The sequence below is a fragment of the Bos grunniens genome, chromosome 4, assembly GCF_055505025.1.
Source record: "Bos grunniens cultivar Pamir isolate PY7600 chromosome 4, Bosgru_T2T1.0, whole genome shotgun sequence".
Taxonomy (NCBI): domain Eukaryota; kingdom Metazoa; phylum Chordata; class Mammalia; order Artiodactyla; family Bovidae; genus Bos; species Bos grunniens.
In genome coordinates this window covers 56,719,408-56,741,816 of record NC_141168.1, presented here as the reverse complement: position 1 = coordinate 56,741,816, position 22,409 = coordinate 56,719,408, and the positions used below count along the sequence as shown (strand labels likewise).

The window sequence follows — 22,409 nt, the reverse complement described above, 5'->3', positions numbered from 1 at the left end:
TCTGAATGTTGAGCTTTAAGCCAACTTTTTCACTCTCCTCTTTCACTTTCATCAAGAGGCTTTTTAGTACCTCTTCACTTTCTGCCATCAGGGTGGTGTCATCTGCATATCTGAGGTTATTGATATTTCTCCCAGCAATCTTGATTCCAGCTTGTGCTTCTTCCAGCCCAGCGTTTCTCATGATATTGCACAGAAGTTAAATAAGCAGGGTGACGATATACAGCCTTGACATACTCCTTTTCCTAATTGGAACCAGTCTGTTGTTCCATGTCCAGTTCTAACTGTTGCTCCATGACCTGCATATAGGGTTCTCAAGAGGCAGGTCAGGTGGTCTGGTATTCCCATCTCTCGAAGAATTTTCCACAGTTTATTGTGATCCACACATTCCACATTAAATAATATCAAAGATTTCAGTCACCAGCTTTCAGAATTTTATGGAAGAAAAATTTTTTTAAAAAAAAGAAAAACAAAATTCAAGGAGAGTATTATCAAACAAGAAACCAAATTTTGGACAGATAAAGTACCTCATCTGAACCTATGATGCAGGCTCATGAAAAAATATGTTTAAAAGAGAACTGTAAACCTAACTGGGATATAAATATAATTTACCTCAAATGATATACAGCATAAATCTTTCAGACACTTGCAAGTTAACACTAGAAAGATGATGGAACCTGTTCTTATTTCAAGATGGTAATTGCTTCTTAAGCACAAAGGGATCATAAAAATGCCATAGTGACAAAACAGAGAGTCCCGAAACAACTCAATGGTTAACACAATCATAGCAAAGGAGGATTAATAGCATTGCCTGTAGTACCTGCAATGCTGTTCAACTCCAGGAGTGGGAATGATAAACGTAGGTCTAAAATATACAAGTTATAAAGTGCATATGTGTGCTCAGTCACTCAGGCGTGTCTGAGTCTTTTTGTGAGTCCATGGACTGTAACCTACCAGACTCCTCTGCCTATGGGGATTCTCCAGGCAAGAACACTAGAGTGTGTTGCCATGCCCTTCTCCAGGGGATCTGCTCAACCCCAGGATCAATCGCAGGTCTCCCACATTGCAGGCAGATTCTGTACTAACGGAGCCACCAGGGAAACCCTAAGTGCATATCTTTTTAGCTAAATAATATTCTGGACCCAGAAAAATTATTGGCAGAGACAGAGGCATGTCTTAAGAAGCTCTGTGAAGAAAGGCAAACTGCCCTGAAGGCAGGACCATTAAATTCACCAAATATGTACTGAGTACCTACTACATGCCATCCTAGGGTCTGTGTTAGGTAATGGGGCATAGTATTGAACAATGTTCGGTCTGGCCATTCATTCTACTCTGAAGACAAACTAAAAACAGACAGAAAATTTCCTTCAGCTGAAAGGTACAGTAATCATCTGCTAGAATAAAAACTACAGGGAAGCATGGCTTTAAATTTATTCTAAATAAGATGGGTCACAGAACAAAAAACACATTAGAATAATGTTAGAATAGAATATTGTTGAGCTGTATAGCTCCTATTAATCTTAATATCTATTAAGATAATTTCATCATTTTCATAATATACTTTAATTAAAAGCTATGTATAATGCATCTGCTCATATTTTACTTGAGGCACCATTTAACTTTTCAAATATTAAAGTGAATTAATCTTCAATGGCAAAAGACTAGACCAAGAGGCAATATTAGTCTATCACTATAATTATCATCAATATAAATATATCAGGCCCCTCATGGTTATATGATGTTGATGTGATTAGGCACTCAGTCGTGCCCACTCTTGCAACTCCATGGACTTTAGCCTGCCAAACTCCTCTGTCCATGGGATTTCTCAGGCAAGAATACTGAAGTGGGTTGCCATTTCCTTCTCCAGGGGATCTTCCCAACTCAGGGATCGAACCCAGGTCACCTGAATTGCAGGTGGATTCTTTACCAGCTAAGTCACTGGGGAAGCCCAAAACTGAGCAGAAATACACACACAGAGACAGAAGCATGCTCAGTTGTGACTGACTCTTTGCAACCCTATGGACTGTAGCCTGCCAGGCTCCTCTGTCTGTGGGATTCTCCAGGCAAGATTACTAGAGTGGGTTGCTATGCCCTCCTCCAGGGGATCTTCCCGACCCAAGGATCAAACTCCTGTCTCCTGTGTCTCCTGCATTGTAGGCAGATTCCTTACCTGTTGAGCCACCAAGGAAGCCCTCATGATAATAAACCATATCATAAACACCTTTATACAACTCTTTCAATCACAAACAAACCTGTAAATAGTAGTTGTTCAATAACTATTGACACAATAATCCCTTAAACTGAATCTCTTAATCTCTGAATTTTAATGGTCAAATAGGCTACACTTTCTAAGAAATTTTTAACTACTTATAAATACTTTGACACAACACAGTAAACATTTATATATCGAATAATGCTTCTGAGAATCAAGAATCACCAGAAAACACATTTCCTAGGCTGAATCTAAAGGAGCTAACTTGAGCACACATCTAAGAAGAGCACACATGAAAAGCAGTAAGAAACACACCACTTTGTGTTATTTCTTGACATCTGATCAAAATCTAAGTTTAATTTTAAATGTATAGTGAAAAAGAATAAATTGTTTTATTTCAAGAAGACAGTTTCACTAAGTTGAAAAACTAGTTTCCATGGAACACAAGATTTCATGTCATTAGTGAACCAAACAATAAGATTTGTGGACAAGCAGCAGTGTTGAAACCTTGTCAAGAAATATTTTAAATATTAAAAAACTATGTCAACCCTGTTCTGTTCATGACTAAACTTGATGACTAAACTTGATACAATCAAGAAAAATTAGTTTCGGATGTGGGATACTTCAGGGATTTAAAGCAGTTTGTTAAATAGGAAGCTAAATCCAATTACTTCTCTGAAGATTTGGCATCTTCAACCAAAAACCAATATTCCAATTAACATTAGACAAATATCCAAGCTTATCCACATGTTCCAGGCATCCTTTCTGGCTAACAAGTAGGCTGCATTTCTGTATTTAATTATTCCCTTATGTATACATAGGGCCTTCATTATACTAGAGGTATATAAAGCAGATTTTTTTAAAAAAAGGAAAAATTTAAATTCTTCTGTGGTCTGCTGATACATGTGCACAATCTAAATTTAACTTCTTATATAATTTTATCTTCTTTCCTAAATTAAAAACATGCCAACACAAGTCTTTTTTAAAATATGTGATGTTTCAAACTACCTAAATGATACTGTCAGAGGCAATCTCTAAATCACTTCACTCTACCCAAAAGTTACAAACAAAAAACAGTTTCATCACCAAACAAAAAACAGTTTCATCACCAAATATTGCCTTTAGCTTGCCTGGAGTTTAAAACCAATTCAGATATTCTAAGCCAGATTATTTATCTACATGGATCCATTAACTTCAAGGGAAATATTCTAAGCATGGGTGGCTTCAAAAAGAAAAGATTTAATTAATTTCAAATCAGTAGAAGCTCTTCATAAGTGGAAGAAGAAATTCCCAAAAGTGAGAAACTTGGTTAGCACGGCATATATATCAATCACTCTAGGATGTTTTAACTTAATCTATCTTGTATCAAATAAATAAATTTCAAGTTTTATATTAACGATATGTTACTCAACATGGCATCTTTTTATATGGCTAGGACTATTTAGAGCAATTGATATGTATTTATCCAGAAACACAACATCATTCTGGAAATAGAGGTGCATCACATGGTGTCTAACTTTAGAAATTGCTTTCATTTTATTTTTGAAGCGGGAAAATCTTTGTAACAAACTAAAAGAATGTATGTATGCATATAAAAACACGGGAAGGCATGTACATTCAGTACAATATAAGCTACCTAGATGTCAATTTTCCAGTAATGTCATCCATCCAAAGCAGTAAGAATTATAAGCAGGTGGAGAAAGTATGGGGAGAACACACCTGAACTCTTAAAATGGATTCATAAATAAAGCTCATGCCCTAAAACAAATTCACATAAACCATGGACAAGAACTTTAGGCCCTGTTTAGTACTCACTACTACTACTACTACTACTACTACTACTACTACTACTACGTCGCTTCAGTCGTGTCTGACTCTGTGTGACCCCATAGATGGCAGCCCACCAGGCTCCCCCATCCCTGGGATTCTCCAGGCAAGAACACTGGAGTGAGTTGCCATTTCCTTTTCCAATGCAGGAAAGTGAAAAGTGAAAGTAAAGTTGCTCAGTCGTATCCAACTCTTAGCAACCCCATGGACTGCAGCCTACCAGGCTCCTCCATCCATGGGATTTTCCAGGCAAGAGTACTGGAGTGGGTTGCCATTGCCTTCTCTGATTAGTACTCACTAGTCTTAACTATGTGTCAGACAAACAAACTTGGTGATCTGTTTGCCAAATTCCAATCCCAAAAAAGAAAATGCCAAAGAATGCTCAAACTACTGCACAATTGCACTCATCTCACACGCTAGTAAAGTAATGCTCAAAATTCTCCAAGCCAGGCTTCTGCAATATGTGAACCATGAATTTCCAGATGTTTAAGCTGGTTGTAGAAAAGGCAGAGGAACCAGAGATCAAATTGTCAACATCCACTGGATCATCAAAAAAGCAAGAGAGTTCCAGAAAAACATCTATTTCTGCTTTATTGACTATGCCAAAGCCTTTGACTGTGTGGATCACAATAAACTGTGGAAAATTCTGAAAGAGATGGGAATACCAGACCTGCCTCTCGAGAAACCTATATTCAGGTCAGGAAGCAACTCCAGGCAAGAACGCTTGAGTGGGTTGCCATTTCCTTCTCCAATGCAGGAAAGTGAAAAGTGAAAGGGAAGTCGCTCAGTCGTGTCTGACTCTTCGAGACCCCATGGACCACAGCCTACCAGGCTCCTCCATCCATGGGATTTGCCAGGCAAGAGTACTGGAGTGGGTTGCCATTGCCTTCTCGAACAATGGACCAGTTTTTCGTAAAGGCATTAACCCAAGAAATGAAAAGAGAAAAAAAAAATGTTCTGAGAAAAAAAAAATCTGAACTTAAAAAAGCAACTCAATTTCAGTTTGCAAATCCAAAATTAAGACAGACAAAATATTTTCATCATTATGAGAAAAATGAGTTTCTGTGAAACGACATAAATGCTAATGCTCAACTTGAACATGCTTTTAGACTCATAATTAACAATTTGACCAACATCAGCACAAAACCAAAGGAAATTTTTCTACAAGTGTAAGCTTAATCATGAAACAAAGATCAAGACTGTCAGATAAAGCAATTAATGTTTTCTGAGTTTTAAATTCTTATTTTGACAAAGATAACTTTTAAATATTAAATTTTGTGACTTGAAAAAAAAAAGAACTGGACATGGAACAACAGACTGGTTCCAAATAGGAAAAGGAGTACATCAAGGCTGTATATTGTCACCCTGCTTATTTAACCTCTATGCAGAGTACATCATGAGAAATGCTGGGCTGGAAGAAGCACAGGCTGGAATTAAGATTGCCGGGAGAAATATCAATAACCTCAGATATGCAGATGACACCACCCTTATGGCAGAAAGTGAAGAGGAACTAAAAAGCCTCTTGATGAAAGTGAAAGTGGAGAGTGAAAAAGTTGGCTTAAAGCTCAGCATTCAGAAAACGAAGATCATGGCATCTGGTTCCATCACTTCATGGCAAAGAGATGGGGAAACAGTGGCAGACTTTATTTTGGGGGGCTACAAAATCACTGCAGATGGTGATTGCAGCCATGAAATTAAAAGACGCTTACTCCTTGGAAGGAGAGTTATGACCAACCTAGATAGAGTATTCAAAAGCAGAGACATTACTTTGCCAACAAAGGTCCATCTAGTCAAGGCTATGGTTTTTCCAGTGGTCACATATGGATGTGAGAGTTGGACTGTGAAGAAAGCTGAGTGCCGAAGAATTGATGCTTTTGAACTGTGGTGTTGGAGAAGACTCTTGAGAGTCCTTTGGACTGCAAGGAGATCCAACCAGTCCATCCTAAAGGAGATCAGCCCTGGGTGTTCTTTGGAAGGAATGATGCTACAGCTGAAACTCCAATACTTTGGCCACCTCATGCTAAGAGTTGACTCATTGGAAAAGACCCTGATGCTGGGAGGGGTTGGGGCAGAAGGAGAAGGGGACGACAGAGGATGAGATGGCTGGATGGCATCACCAACTCGATGGACATGAGTTTGGGTGAACTCCAGGAGTTGGTGATGGACAGGGAGGCCTGGCGTGCTGCAATTCACGGGGTCACAAAGAGTCGGACACGACTGAGCGACTTAACTGAACTGAACTGAAACCTCTAGAGTCAGTAAATTAGGAGTCAACAGGGCTATTACAATCAGGAAAACAAAGAAAACTGAAAATCTGATAGAAAGCAAGTCAAATTATATGTATTTTAAAAGTAGACAAAAGAATTTTAAACAGCACTTTTGTCTAGACTGTTCACTGGAGGAACAAACAGTACTTAATAGAACTTAAGTGTTGGAGGACCACCAGGCTCGGTCCTCAGATCTGTTTTCTGCTCTATCCTCAGGGCTCAAACAACAAACAAGTGGTGTGTGCAATCAATACATCAACAAGTAGAAACTACCTCCGGTTAATTTTTATCAGTCCTTTCCTCACAGTTCTAACATATAGTTTTATACATAAGTAAACATCAGAAAGTTCCATAAGAGAAATCATATAGACCACAAGTAGTCAGCTCAAGGAGATTGCTAAGAGAAATGAGAGAGGTGACTGACCAGGGTGAGACAGGATTTTATGCAAATAAGCTTTGAGCCATGAATCTCAAGTGACAGCATGAACAGAGACAATGTTCTGATGTTGGTTTCCCAAAGAAAAGGAATGACTGTAACCAGGGACTTGTAGGCATAGGAGATAAATCAGTTGAGATGATCAGTACTGGAATTCATGTCCTAAAGAGCCCAAGGAACATGAAAATAAATTGAAGATTAATCCTTGCAAAGTGAGAGGAAGCATTCTGGCTGTAGCTAATGCAGACTGAAATAGAGCCCACTTAGACTATCTGCCTTTATAACTAACTAAAGAAGCCTCTCTTCTTTAACATCTACAAGTCTATCTGGCAAACATTCATGCAGTACTCGTCCCAGTAGGTCACTGTTTTGTGCACTGGTAGGTAAGTAAAAAAACTATACCAGTCATCCAAGAGCTCATAGATCATCAGGAGAAAAGAAGCAAAAACTCAAGCAATTATGGTGTCAGGCAGAAAAATGTAAGTAGATGTTACATCAGAGGATTAATCGTAGTGTTCCTGAAGTTTAAAGGAAGGAGAGACCACAGATAACTGGAAGTGGCAGGAAGAAATAAAGGAATGCTTTAAAAAAGAAGATATACTTTGTAGGAAGCTTCCAAGAAAGAAAATGGATCAAAAAAAGGTAAGGTTCAGGTAGTGAGAATAGGATAAGCACAGGCAAAATGGAAGAAATGCATAGGGTAAGTCTGATCAAAAGAGAATAGCCTAATAAGCAAATGAAAAAATGCCCAAATCACAAGTCATTAGGAAGAATGCAAATTAAAATCATAATGAGATACCCACTGGATGCCTACAGTTTAAAAAAAGAATAAAAAGTGTTGGTGACCATGTGGAAAAAGTTGAACCCTCATACACTGCTGGTAGGAATATAAAATGATACAACACAATCCTGAGGAAAACGGTTTGTGAATCTCATCGAAAGAAATATAAATTTACCATATGACCCTGCAATTCTACTCCTAATAATCTATCAAAAGAAAACATGTGTTCACATAAAGACATATACATGAATGTTCACAGTAGCATTATTTACATTGTTGGTCAAACTGAAAACAATCCAAATATCTATCAACTGATAAAAAACAAATTGTGCTATATCCAAATAATGGAATACTATTCAGCAGTAAAAAGGAACAAGCTTCAACAACATACTACTATATGGATGAACCTCAAAAGCAGATGTTGTTAAAACAAAACAAAACAAAATTTTATATATATATATATATATATATCCAAAAGACTATGTTATTCTGTTTATGTGAAATATCCAGAAAAGGTCAACTTAAAGAGACAGTAATTTCCTGGCATTAAGGTTGGGAAAGGGGATTAAGTGTTAATGGGCACAAGGGAGCTTTTAGTTATAGGGATAATGTTCTAAAATTGGGTTGTGGTAAGGGAGAGCTGCACAACTGTATACATTTACTAAAAATTATCAAATGGTATATATACGACCGGTGAATTTTATATTATGCAAACTATACATCAATAGAGCTTTTGTTTAAAAGGTTATGCTAGCTTGACTGGCATGTAGGTTTTGCAGAAGTAGGAGTTAAGACAGGAAGGCCTTGAGTTCCACTCTTCAGAGACCTTTGAGTGTCAGAGTAAGAAGTCTCAACTTGATTGGATAGACAACAGTGATGCCCTAAAGGTCTTAGAATGAGATAGGACAAAAACAAAAAAAGAAAAACTATAGATAATTACATTTAGAAGATCAATCTTGTCTAATGTGTCAGACAGGTAATCAACATATTAGACTATAAGTACCAGGACCTTGTGGTTTCCTTGAGTGTCCTTGAGTCCATGGCCTCAACTTAGCAAGAGCCAATTCTCTTACACATCTTTACCTTGAATCATGACAGTAAGATAAAAGACAGAGGAAGATGGCCCTGTGAAAATCTGTCACTTCCATGGGAAAAACATCTCCAAGAATATGCCTTCTGAGCCTGTCTTTCCAACTGGAAAACGAATTGAACAAGAATATTAACTACTGTCAAGAAGCCAGTCTTAGATGGGGATAAAGGGAGGCAGAGAACTAATACTTGGGTGGGAAAAGTGGTTTGATTCTCCTGAAATCTATTATCCTGCTATAAGAGATTTGGAAATCATATAAAAGGAAATTTAAAAACAACAATATGAGTTGATCCATCAGGTAAAATAATGATGATAAAAGCCGGCCGATTTTACTGTACAATATTTTATTAATGATTCCCAGGTAAAGTGATAATAAATTTAAATCCATTTAAAGTCCAATGTTCAAAATTCATCCCTTTTAATTAGATGAAACTGCTTTTACCTATTCCTGGTGGGCTGCCGTCTATGGGGTCGCACAGAGTCGGACATGACTGAAGTGACTTAGCAGCAGCAGCTTTTACCTATTATTACCTTGCTCCTAGACATACAGTTATGTCTCTATCTTTTATATTTTGGCTGTGCTGGGTCTTGGTTGCTCTGCAGGCTTTCCTCTAGTTGCGGCAAGCAGGGGCTACTCTCTAGCTGTGGTGAGCAGGCTTCTCTTGTTGCAGAGCACAGGCTCTAGGGCACACAGGTTTCAGTAGCTGTGGCACGTGGGCTCTAGAGCACAGGCTCAATAGCTGTGGCACACAGGCTTAGTTGCTCCATGGCATGTGTGAGCTTCCCAAATCAGGAATGGAACCTAAGTCTCCTGCATTAGCAGGCAGATACTTTACCACTGAACCATTAGGGAAGCCCAGTCTCTTAGCTTTTTAAAAATATAACACCTCAATTTATCCTTGGTTACATTTCAGATTTTCAGAGCATTATTAGACCTCTAATTATTAATATAGAGAAATATATCATTCTGATATCATTCTGATTAATATATCAGAAATTTATTTAATTAAAAATGATTTAATTATTCAGAATGATTTAATTATTCAGTTGTTCATAGACATTCTTACAAAGGCCATACATGATCTTCCTTTTGCTAAGTGCATAAAATAATCTCTCCAGGAAACTGTATTTGTTTTCCTTTATTTAAAGAGAAAGGCAAGGAAGAGAAGAAGGTGGAGAGGAGGAGGGGTTGTAAAGATTGTGATCATTGTCAATTCACAATTCAAACCATTCAGAACTCCATTTAGAGAAAACTAATACAAAAGGAATAATTGTGCTAAATGGGATTAAACAGGAAGAGAGAGAACATAAATGAAAGAAAACCTCATACAATTACAGATAATTGGAGGGCACTTATATATTTTTCTCTCATCACTGACACAAAAAGATAAGATTTTCATTTCCTTATAATGGAGCCATTAATTGTTTTATTGTAATATTAGAAACATCTTGTTTCTAAGTGTATGTCAAAGGACTAATTTTTTTTTCAAAAGATCAAATAACAAATAGAATGAAATTTCAGCACGAGAGAGTACCCCTGATAACTTTTAGTTTGAAATGCAGATGAATATCACATTTCTGAATCTGGTAAGTTTGCCAAAATAAAACCCTAATACTGAATTTATAATCTAGGGAGATGTTTAAACCAACACTAGCAGGCAGAAAACTCCAATACTGATTGAATAACATGAAGATAAAGAAGTATGCATTCAATTTATTTTTAAAAAATGCATATGCCCCAGGGAAGTAAAGCATACCAGACTGATACTAGAAGCAGAATGTTTTTTATACGCTAATAGGTCTGTTCTCCCCTTGGTTTATGTACAATCCCCATTAATGTCAATTAGCATTATATACCTAAATCCAGGGAAGCGTAGCTCTAATTTATAATAATACTTTGCACTTACGTATTTTTTTGAAAACTAATTCAGTCTCACAAAGCCCTGCAGCTTAAATCACTAGCATTAGCATCCACCAAACGACTGGCTAACAACCACATCCCAGTCTAAGGGTTGGCACTAGATGACCCAAAAAGGTCCCGTTTGCTTCTGAAAGTCTGTACTGATAGAAACGTAAAGATTCGAAGTCCCTTGTCCTAATCATTATACAGCACAATAAATATTTATTGAGAATTTTACTAGAAGATAAGCCCCATGCTGGATGCTGCTCAAAAAGGTCCTACGGAAGTCCAAAGATGAAAGTGAAGAAGCGAAGGCTTAGAGAGGTTGTGACACACCCAAAGTCAAAGAGTCAGAGAGAGCTGGAACTGGGACCCAAATCTATTGACACAAAATTTGACACTTTTTTTTTTAAAAACAATACCTGAAGTCATGGTTTATGTAAACAAAGTGTCCTGGCAGCTCCTGGTAGTCTTAGTGTTTCCCACTACCTAATATTCACATCGTGTGAGTGAAAATCAATGGTCAACAATAGTCTTATCAAGAACAAGAATTTAGAGGGACTAAAGGAAGAAAAAAATCAAGAAAAGAGACATTATAAGAAACAATATAAAACTGAGTTGACAATTATCTGTAGCTAGAACTGCAATTTTCACTAAGGTAGTCATTAGCCACATGCGGATATTCAGCACTTGAAATGTGCTGCAAGGGTAAAATAACCATGTTTTAAAGACTTACTGTGAAAAAATATTAAATATCATTAATAATTTTTATTTGCTTATGATGAAATTATAATATTTTAGATTGTTGCTGTTTGCTGTTCAGTCACTCAGTCATGTCCAACTCTTTCTGACCCTATGGACTGCAGCACACCAGGCTTCCCTGCCCTTTACCATCTCCAAGAACTTGCTCAAACTCATACTTTAGGTTCAGTTCAGTTCAGTCGCTCAGTTGTGTCCGACTCTTTGCGACCCCATGAATCGCAGCACGCCAGGCCTCCCTGTCCATCACCAACTCCCGGAGTTCACTCAGACTCACGTCCATCGAGTCAGTGATGCCATCCAGCCATCTCATCCTCTGCCGTCCCCTTCTCCTCCTGCCCCCAATCCCTCCCAGCATCAGGGTCAACTCTTCGCATGAGGAGGCCAAAGTATTGGAGTTTCAGCTTCAGGATCAGTCCTTCCAATGAACACCCAGGGCTGGTGTTCAGAAATGAACTGGTTGGATCTCCTTGCAGTCCAAGGGACTCTCAAGAGTCTTCTCCAACACCACAGTTCAAAAGCATCAATTCTTTGGCGCTCAGCCTTCTTCACAGTCCAACTTTCACATCCATACTTTAGGTATGCAGGGTTAAATAAAACACATTATCAAAATTAAGTTTACTTGTTTCATTTTGCTTTTTTAATGTAGCTACTGCTGTTGTTGTTTAGTCACTCAGTCATGTCTGACTCTTTGTGACCCCATAGACTGCAACACACCAGGCTTCCTTGTCCTTCACTATCTCCCGGAGATTGCTCAAACTCATGTCCATTGAGTCAGTGATGCCATCCAACCATCTCATCCTCTGTCGCCCCTTTCTTCTCCTGCCCTCAATCTTTCCCAGCATCAAGGTCTTTTCCAATCAGGTAACTTAAAGTTTTGGAGCTTCAGCTTCAGCATCAGTCCTTCCAATGAATATAGCCACGCACATATATTGAATACATCAGTGATGTACTTAAAAGAAACACACTTTGGAGAGTACATTCCAGATTGCACTCTGACCTGAATGAGGAAAAATTGGCATCATTTTTGAAAGAGCTCTGTAAGGTTCTCCAGTTTAGCTGAGGAACTGGTGAGGTTACAGTCAGAGCAAGATAATGCCCATCCTTACTCATATATTCACTCAAGTATACCATTCAAGTATCTAATTGTTTTCTTTTAAGTGAATAGGAATAAACTAACTCATATATGTCAAGATAACTCAAAAGTTCTACACATGAGGAGACTAGAGAAATAAACTTATAAGGTATATACAAGAGAGAGAAAATACTTTCCTCAGAAAACCAATGAAGACCAGGAGTTTCTCACATCTAATTTTTCAAAAAGTTATTATTTTATGAATTGTGGTAAAACAGAACATAAAATTTACCATCTTAAGTATTTTAAGTGTACAGTTCAGTAGTATTAAGTACATTCACATATGGTGAAAAACAATTGTGCTTGTCAAATCATGATTATAATAATATTTTAAATATCTTAAATGTTATTTAAGAATTTAAAGTCATATATAACAAATGTATATCATTTTCAATTTTTTATCCTCCTTCCAAATCTTTCAATACTCATCTATCATAGCTACATCTATTTGTAAGTTATTACATATCAATCTTCCCAGGTGGCTCAGCAGTAAAAAAACAATCCACCTGCCAATTCAAGAGATACAGGAGACACAGATTCAATCCCTGGGTCAGGAAGAGCCCCTGGAGAAAGAAATGGCAACCCACTCCAGTATTCTTGCCTGGAGAATTTCATGGGCAGAGAAGCCTGGTGGGCTATATATATAGTCCATGGGGTCATAAAGAGTCAGACACAACTGAGCAGCAGCAGCATAAACTAGTCTGCTTTTTTCAATTTTTTAAAATGTTTCACATTATTGCAGTTCTTAAAATAATGAGACAAAATAATGATAAGAAAAAGAAAGTGAAAGTGAAGTCGCTCAGTCGTGTCCGACTCTTTGCAACCCCGTGGACGGTAGGTAGCCCACCAGGCTCCTCCGTCCATGGGATTCTCCAGGCAAGAATACTGGAGTGGGTTGCCATTTCCTTCTCCAGGGGATCTTCCCGACCCAGGGATCAAACCCAGGTCTCCCACATTGCAGGCAGACGCTTTAACCTCTGAGCCACCCGGGAAGCCCATGACACATCAAATGAGAGTACTACAATTATCTGATCATTTTCCAACTACAGAAAGCTGATTTACCATTTCTTACAAAAAAATGATTAATACCATAAATGAGCAACTTGATGAATGTCTTTTTTCTTTGCAAACTACTTTCTTAAACATCCAAGGATAGAACTATGAAGTGAAAATATGCAAACTCTCTCTTTTTACTAACATCTCATCCTTTTAATTTTTTTTCAAACTTACCTCTCCCAATCATCCCAAATATATGGTTACATGTTTCTCTGCTCCCTTTATCATCTGTTTATTCTATCTCCTTGGAAAGAGAAAGAACTTCTTAGCTTCTAAGTAGTTATAAGGAAAAAATGCAGCCACATCATCAAATCCCTGATACTTTCTTCTCAGTCTATCAGTGTACTGTTTTTTACTTGCCAATGCAAAGAGGCAAATAGGCCTCTGAATGGTTTCATCACATATTCCTTTGTGTTATCAGCCAAAATCATGCTCATTTAAAATCACAGACCAAAGTGCTCTTAGATTTCTGCGTGACTTTAAATGATTTTTTATATATCTATACCACACAAATAAACAGAATGGAAGGAAGTTTTAAGCATAGAAAAAGTAACAAGTAGCAAATTAGAAACCACAGGATCTCTGTTTAAAATTGTGCCTAATACAGCCTCAGTTTTGCAGAACAGAAAAATCAGCCAAGTACCTTTCTAGAACGTTAATGGCTATCAGTCATTACATTACATATATGTCATGTGACACAATTAAACTTTTAGATTAGTAAACACTTTTCCTCTGTTACAACAGAGGGTTAGTGTTCAAGTGGAGGAAAAAAAATTCTTAGTACAGATAAAAGCATTAAAACGCAAGTTAAACTATAGGGTAAGTCTAAATTTCCCCTATTTCAATTCAACCATTCAGTCCTGCTTTGACAAACAAATACACATGAAAATTTTACAACATCAAAGAGAACTTATTTTCCAAAGCTCTTCTGCCAAATGCAATAAGTACTGGTATTTGATGGCAAAGAAACTGAACTTCAGCATTAGTTACATTAACAAACTCACCTCTTCCTCTGATACACAAGTGTCAGATGTAATACACACTTTGGGGAGCTCTCCAGAAGATTTTGTGACTTTCTGATCGGTACATATAAAATGAATATTGAATGATCATGAATATATACATATACACACCATGAATATGTACAAATATGCACAAATATGCACAAATCTCCTTTTTCGTCAGCCTGACTATAGATTTGCTAAAGAAAACCTATGATGTCTATGTCTCACCTGGAAATAATAGAAGCAAGGACTTTGGAATAGATGATTTAATATCTGTGTAACACTGAGCAAGTGGTTTAACCCTGCTTTAAGTCTCAAATTCTTCAACCATAAAATGGAAATAAGAATGCCACCCACATAAGATGATTATGTTACATGAAATAATAAACGAAATGTACCTCAGACTCAATAGATCCTCATTAAACACGAATTTCCCATCTTTCCCATACTTTCTTTCTTAGGTCCTCCAAAAATATATTCAGGTGATTGAGAAAGCAGTATTATAATTATCCAAATGAGGAAATACAGGTTTCTGACTGTTGAAAAAAAGAAACTCTTGACATAGTTACTTTCTTTCAACATTATGAAAGTTGAAATAAAGGTGAAAGTTCTTTGACAAAGTCAAGACTTTTCTTCCAAAATTCTAGAATAAGGTATAGAAATTGTGGTGAGCAACTGGAAAAGCCTCATTCATTGGAAACCAGATCCTTCCCATGTAAGAATCACAAGATGCTTTTCCAGAGTGAACATGCTAGTCCTCTCTCCTTGCTTCAGCAGTAGGATGACCTCAGGAAAGAGGTCAGTAGATGCCCCAGTGAAGTCTGATGTGATGGTAGGTAGATACTATACAGGAAAGGCATGTTACTAAAATTATAATGTGGTGATGTGGTTTCGGGGTTCCTATCCAATCAAAGATACAAGATATAAGAAATAACTTGCAGTTAAAAATGGGAGAAGAGTTGTTAGCTGAACTCTTTGTACATCAAAATTCATAACTATTCGTGGTGCATCTTGAAGCCAATGACCCACAGGCTGCCACCCACAACATGCTTAGACACAACTAATTGAAAGATGATAACCTTAAATGCGATAACCCTTGTCACTTCACTGTCAGCTAACCAAGAGGCCAGTCCCAGAAAAAACCTTTGAGCTATTCAGAGGAGCCCACTACATCCCTTCCTGTTCATCTTTAAGGAAACTTACAAGTGATTTTGGGGTAGTGGTAATAAAAACAGTATGTCTTTGAATTATACTCTACATCTGAACTCCCAATTGTCTTATTCTCGTTAGAAATCCCAATAGGGCAACAACAACCTGCACTATTTGAGGGATCCAGAGCAAAATCAAAATATGGGGCCTCATGTTCAAAAAGTCTTAAGAATTTCAAGATGGCTACCACAGAGTGTTCAAACCAAACACAGGGTTCTGTGACTGCACAGATAAAGCCCACCTTGGACAGGACTATGGCGGTGACTGACAAGAGACTAAATAACAGATTCCATCCCCAAAACAGCTGACCATAACTTAGCACATAGGCAAGTATTTGGGCACTAGCCTGAAAATAGCGCAGATGTTCTGTTTTCTTAAATCTAACTAATTGCAGGAGAAATTATCTTTAGAATCCATAGACCACACTGATTATGAATTAATGAAATTTTAGTAACCAAAAAAAATATAGGTTTCAAAGTACAAAATATAGAAAAACCTAAGTTCAAAGGCTAGGAAAGTTGCAAAAATTAGCTTTTAAAACATTTTGCTAATTTGTGCTGTGCTTAGTCATTCAGTCATGTCCGACTCTTTGCAACACCCTGGACTGCAGCCCATCGGCTCCTCTGTCCATGCAGATTCTCTAGGCAAGAATACTGGAGTGGGTTGCCATGCCCACCTCCAGGGGATCTTCCCAACCCAGGGACTGAACCCAGGTCTCCCACATTGCAGGCGGATTCTTTACCGTCTGAGCCGCCATTACTATATGCTAATTTGGGGTGGATTGTGAAAATGCCCACAATCCTTTACTCCTTCAATAAAGAAGAGTTTATTTTCCCAGCCCTTTGATCTGGGTTGGTCAAAACCAATGGGAATTAGAGACATAGCACAGGCAGAGACTTGAAGAGTATTTGTATATTGGGACCTGTAGCCACCAGGTGAACAAGCACAGGCCAGCCTGCCGCACAGGAGATACATGTGGCACAATCACTCCATGTAACTGTGAGCCAAATGCCAAATATGTAAGTACATCTAGTCTCCAGCTGACCAACTAGCTAACCAGAGACACATGAGTGAATTCAAACAAGAACAGCTAACCATGGCCCAGGTCAGCAGAACTGCTCAGCTGATTTGAAGACTCATGAGCAATAATGAATTGTTGTTGTTTGAAACCACTAAGGTTTGGAATAGTTCGCTATACAGTAAAATTGTTAAATGTTACAAATAGTATTTCAGCTCAGTAAGAAAAAAAAAGGATTATACAATAAGCAGGGGCCGAGACAACTAGTTCACCATTTTTGATGAGAAGATCAGATTCCCACTAAATTGCATAATACATTCCAGATGGATTAAAAAAGTATATATAACGAATGATAGCATAAAAATGTTAAAATAAATTCTTAGTCGATATTTATGTACTCTTGGCACAGGAAGGCTTTCCTAGACAGTGATGTCTGAAGGAAAAAGAGGAATAGATTTTACTATGCAAAGATTTTGTAAATTTTACTTGTCTAAAAAATAAAAGGCAAATGCCAAATTGGTAAAATTTTACATATGAAGAGAGATTACAATTCTTACATACACAAAGTATTTTTTACACATGACAAAAGTATGCTAAAAGCTTGCTAGCTTAACATACACAAAATAACAAAAAGCTGCACTAGTTGATAAACTATTGACCAAAAGGTTTTACACATGTAAATCACAATAGAAGAAAGGTAAACGGCTGGTTAACATTTTTTAAATGTTCAACCTCACTGATAAGCAAAGAAAGATTAAGATAACAGTAAAATTATCTTACCAGGTTAAGAATTGTAATTATCAAAAACAATAATACCTAGAAAACAGACATTATTTTATAAACTGCCAGCAGAATTATAATTCAGTACATTTTTGCTAAGCAATATGTATGTGCACGTGTGTGTGTGTGTGTGTGTGTGTGTGTGATATGTATTTGTTTGTGAGTGAGAAATATTTTTTGACTGAGAAATTTTCCTTCTAAGAATACATCCAGATGAAACAACCTGGGATGCGGAGAAGACAGTCGCTTGACCTCATGATCCTACACCCCAAGTCATTAGAAGACTAGAGACTGTCTTCAGTTCAGTCTTCACTGTGTAGGCTAGTAATACCAAGAGTTTCTTCCCAAGTGGCGCTAATGGTAAAGAACCTGCCTGCCAATGCAGGGGACCTAAGAGACGTGGGTTTGAATCCTTGGTCAGGAAGATCCCCCGGAGGAAGAAATGCAACCCACTTCAGTATTCTTGCCTGGAGAATCCCACGGACAGAGGAACCTGGCAGGCTACAGCCCACAGGGTTGCAAAGAGTCAGGCATGACTGAAGCGACTGAGCATGCACACACCCAAGAGCTTCTGCTAAACACCAAGGGCACAGAAGTCATACTGCCTGCCCACCCTGGCCTTACCCACTCTATACCTGGCAAACTGACATTTGGTTCCTAAATAACAATAGCTACCATTACTGAATGAAGAGATAGTAAGCCAAACTTTGACCTCAGAACCTGTACAACTATACCATCACTATTACATGAATAAATATATTAATACCATATCAATTATTTCACACTACAGCCAACTCAGCAACATACAATCATTCATTTATGAAGGGATTTGGGCTTCACCCTCAGTTTGTCTTAAATTTATTGGAATTCATAGCAGCTCCTGGACATCTAGCACTCTTAAGACCTAAGCAGAAAAAAATAAATCCCAGAACTTAGAATGTAGAAAAGACAAAGAAAGTCTTGCTATATATAAAATATGGAAAGCATTAAATCAAGGATCTTCATCAAACCCCTTTAAAGATCCCTCTGCCATTGTGTCCACAAAATGATACAGCACCATTAAAGACAAGATTCTTCAGCTCCAAGTGCAGATGTGGCAGGAAGCCTAAGAATGAGATAGATCATCAAAGATACATGAAGAAGAAGAAGGAGGGGAAAAAAGAAGGAAAATGAAGAACAAACCAAAACAAAAAGTATACCTAAGAGAGAAAAAAAAGTCTTGAACAGAAACAGCATTAGTGCTTACTGACCTGAGTCACGTAATTGCTTCAGCACAGAAGAAATTTGCAATCTGTATTTGTAGAACAATTTACCAAGCATTTCTACATCCACTATGGAATAGAATCTTTGTAATAAGACAGTGAGTATGTGTTCCTTTTTATGGAAAGAAACTGAAGTTCTGGGAAGGTAAGGAAATTGCCAAAAGCCACACAGCTTATAAGTGACAGAACTGGGGTCTTTGGTCTTGAAGCCCCATGTTCTTGCCAAAAATCTACTATTGCTGCAGACTGTCCCTCCAATTGCTACTGATTTTCAAATAACCATGAAAATTTCAAGAAGCAAATATATTATCAATACATTTAGTGATGTTCACATAATAAGCTATTTTTCTTCTTTTTGTTGTTGCTGTTGCTGTTATTGTTTAGTCACTAAGTCATGTTTGACTCTTTGTGACCCTATGGACTGTAGCCCACCAGGCTCCTCTGTCCATGGGATTTCCCAGGCAAGAATACTGGAGTGCAATGCCATTTCCTTCTCCATGGTTCTTCCCTTTAGAAAAGCTAACTATGAAAACAATATCTGATTCATTCTTCCAAAAACAGCAGAATGTGGTAGAGAAGCAGTGTTGGGGAGGGTGTTTTGTCAATAAAATGCAACATGAAGAAGTCTTGTGCAATGGAGCTGCTTGGTATCTTGAATACACAAGACGGTGGATACACAGACCTACATAAAACTGTATAGAACTTAACACATCCACAAATAAGTACAGGTAAAATTGTGGAAATTTGAATAAAAATCTACAGATTTTATCAATGTCAATAATCTGGTTCTAATATTATACTATAGTTTTACAAAATGATACCACTGGAAGAAAGTGGGTAAATGATACATGAAATTTAGCTGTATTTTTTTATAGTTTCTTTTTAAATTATTTATTTATTGACTGTGCTGGGTCTTCAGTGCTGCTTGCAGGTTACCTCTAATTGCCGCCAGCAGGAGTTACTCTTTGTTGTGGTGCGGAGGCTTCACATTGCAGTGGCTTCTCTTAACTGCGGAGCATGGACTCTAGAGCATGCAGGCTTCCGTAATCACAGCAATCAGGCTCAGTGGTTGTGGCTCATGGGCTTAGCTGCTCTGAGGCATGTGGGATCTTCCCGGACCAGGGATCGAACCTGTGTCCCCTGCACTGGCAGGCAGATTCTTATCCACTAGCGAAGTCCCTAGCTGTACTTTTTGTTATAACTGCATGGGAATATACAACTATCTCAACAAAAAATTCAATCAAAAAAATCAACAGACTATGTATATCATCAACACTGATTTTGAAATGGATCACTGATATTGTATAGAAGATATAATGTAAGAAGACATAATGTAGTTAATCAAAGCTGACTTCTTTATAGTAGAACTGGAAGAGACCTTATCCATGAAATTTCAATTTTAAAAATTATTATTTCAAGCCTGAGATGATAATTTTGAATAGTTTTTAAAGATGTAATACCTTAAGAGTAAGACTCAGATAACCCTAGTTATGCAAATGATAAACCATTGGTAGAAGAAAGACTCAAAGAGGAAGAAAAAAGACTTTTTGAGCTCGAACAAAGGGCCATTAAAGAATTCCATCTCATGGCCAACTGGCACGTGAAAAGATGCTCAACACTGCTAATTAATAGAGAATGCAAATCAAAACTACAATAAGGCACCATCTCACACCATCAGAATGGCAGTACTAAAGAAGTCTACAAACGACAAATGCTATAGAGGGTATAAAGAAAAAGGAACCCTCCTACACTGTTGGTGGTAATGTAAGTTGGTGCAGCAACTATGAAAAACAGTTAAGGAGGTTTCTCAACAGCTAAAAATAGAGTTCCCATGTGATCCAGAAATCCTATTCCTAGGCATATATCCAGGCAAAACTATAAATCAAAAAGATACACATACCCCTATATTCACAGTATGATTCACAATAGCCAAGACATGAAAACAATCTAAATGGTCAAACAGATGAATAAAGATATGGTACACATACACAATGGAATATTACGCAGCCATAAAAAAGAATGAAATAATGTTATACAGCACCACGGATGGACCTGGAGATGATCATACTAAGTAAGACAAAAGAGAAAGATAAATATCATGTGATATCACTTATATGTGGAATCTAAAATATGACACAAGTGAATTTAACTACAAAATAGACTCACAGACATAAAGAACAGACTTGTGATTGACAAGGGGGAGGATAACTGGGGAAGGAAGGGATTGGGAGTTTGAGATTAGCAGACACAAACTACTGCATGCTGCTGCTGCTGCTGCTAAGTTGCGTCAGTCGTGTCCGACTCTATGCGACCCCACAGACGGCAGCCCACCAGGCTCCTCTGTCCCTGGGATTCTCCAGGCAAGAACACTGGAGTGGGTTGCCATTTACTTCTCCAATGCATGAAAGTGAAAAGTGAAAAGTGAAAGTGAAGTCGCTCAGTCGTGTCTGACTCTTAGCGGCCCCATGGACTATAGCCTACCAGGCTCCTCCGTCCATGGGATTTCCCAGGCAAGAGTACTGGAATGGAGTGCCATTGCCTTCTCTGAAACTATTGTATATAGAATGGATAAACAAGGTCCTACTATACAGCACAGGGAAGTGGCCTGTGATAAACCATAATGGAGAAAAATATGAAAAAGAATGTGTGTGTGTGTGTGTATCTGAATCACTTTATTGTACACCATAAACTAGAACAACATTGTAAATCAACTCTACATCAATTTTAAAAACAGAATTCTATCTTAAAACATCAGCTGACAAAAACTGTGATAAACCATAATGGAGAAAAATATGAAAAAGAATGTGTGTGTGTGTGTGTATCTGAATCACTTTATTGTACACCATAAACTAGAACAACATTGTAAATCAACTCTACATCAATTTTAAAAACAGAATTCTATCTTAAAACATCAGCTGACAAAAAAAATTGGATGTATGATCCAATTACTCTGTAAGACAATTTGAGAATTATGACAATTATGGGATATACCAAGAATTGTCCAAAAAACATACTAACCATAATAGCTACTATTTATGAAGCATATACTATACGCCTGGCATTATGCTGGCTGCTTCAAAGAAATGACAGAAAATCCTCACAAAAACTCTGAAAAGTAAAATATGGATGGACCTATTCTAATTTACTCAAAGTCACATAAGTAGACAGTGACAGAGCTTGACTAAATTCTGACTCTAAAGCTTGTATGCTGTTCACTGTTTCATAATATACAGGAAAGAAACACCTAACCTTGGTAGTCTGGTATGTGACTCTAGGGTGAGGGAAAAAATTATATCTAGTAGTAGAAAACTACCACTGATATTATACTTACCTGCTTGTAAGTTCCATCCAGCAAGGTGTCCAGGTGTTGGAGGGGCGCAGGTGTTTTATCTTTGAACCTTGTTAACAGCCGACGTTGAATGGCCCGAAATTGTACAGCTCTTTCAGACAAGAGTTCTTCTAATTTTTCACCATTTATCCGCAACTACAATGAAGAATTTCTTTAATTCAGGCTAAATGTGCACAACAAAAATGTTTCTAAAGTAGGGATACTGGCGACTCCAATAAAAATTTGAAAAGGGTAAAGAGGAGGAGTTTAGAGAATTAAAACAGTATGATATTTGATTCATGAATACATAAATGATACAGTGAAATAGGCTGGATAGAAATTTAGTAA

General features: G+C 37.6%; 1 protein-coding gene across 16 annotated transcripts in view; it reads right to left on the bottom strand.

The window, feature by feature from the left end:
• BBS9 (Bardet-Biedl syndrome 9) overlaps positions 1-22,409 on the bottom strand; it is a 481,107-nt gene that overhangs the window by 205,592 nt on the left and 253,106 nt on the right. For all 16 annotated transcript variants that reach the window (XM_086396500.1, XM_086396501.1, XM_086396502.1 and 13 more), the window contains one exon: positions 22,065-22,217. In XM_086396500.1, the coding sequence (XP_086252626.1) occupies positions 22,065-22,217 (153 nt within the window). The remainder of the gene's footprint in view (positions 1-22,064; positions 22,218-22,409) is intronic.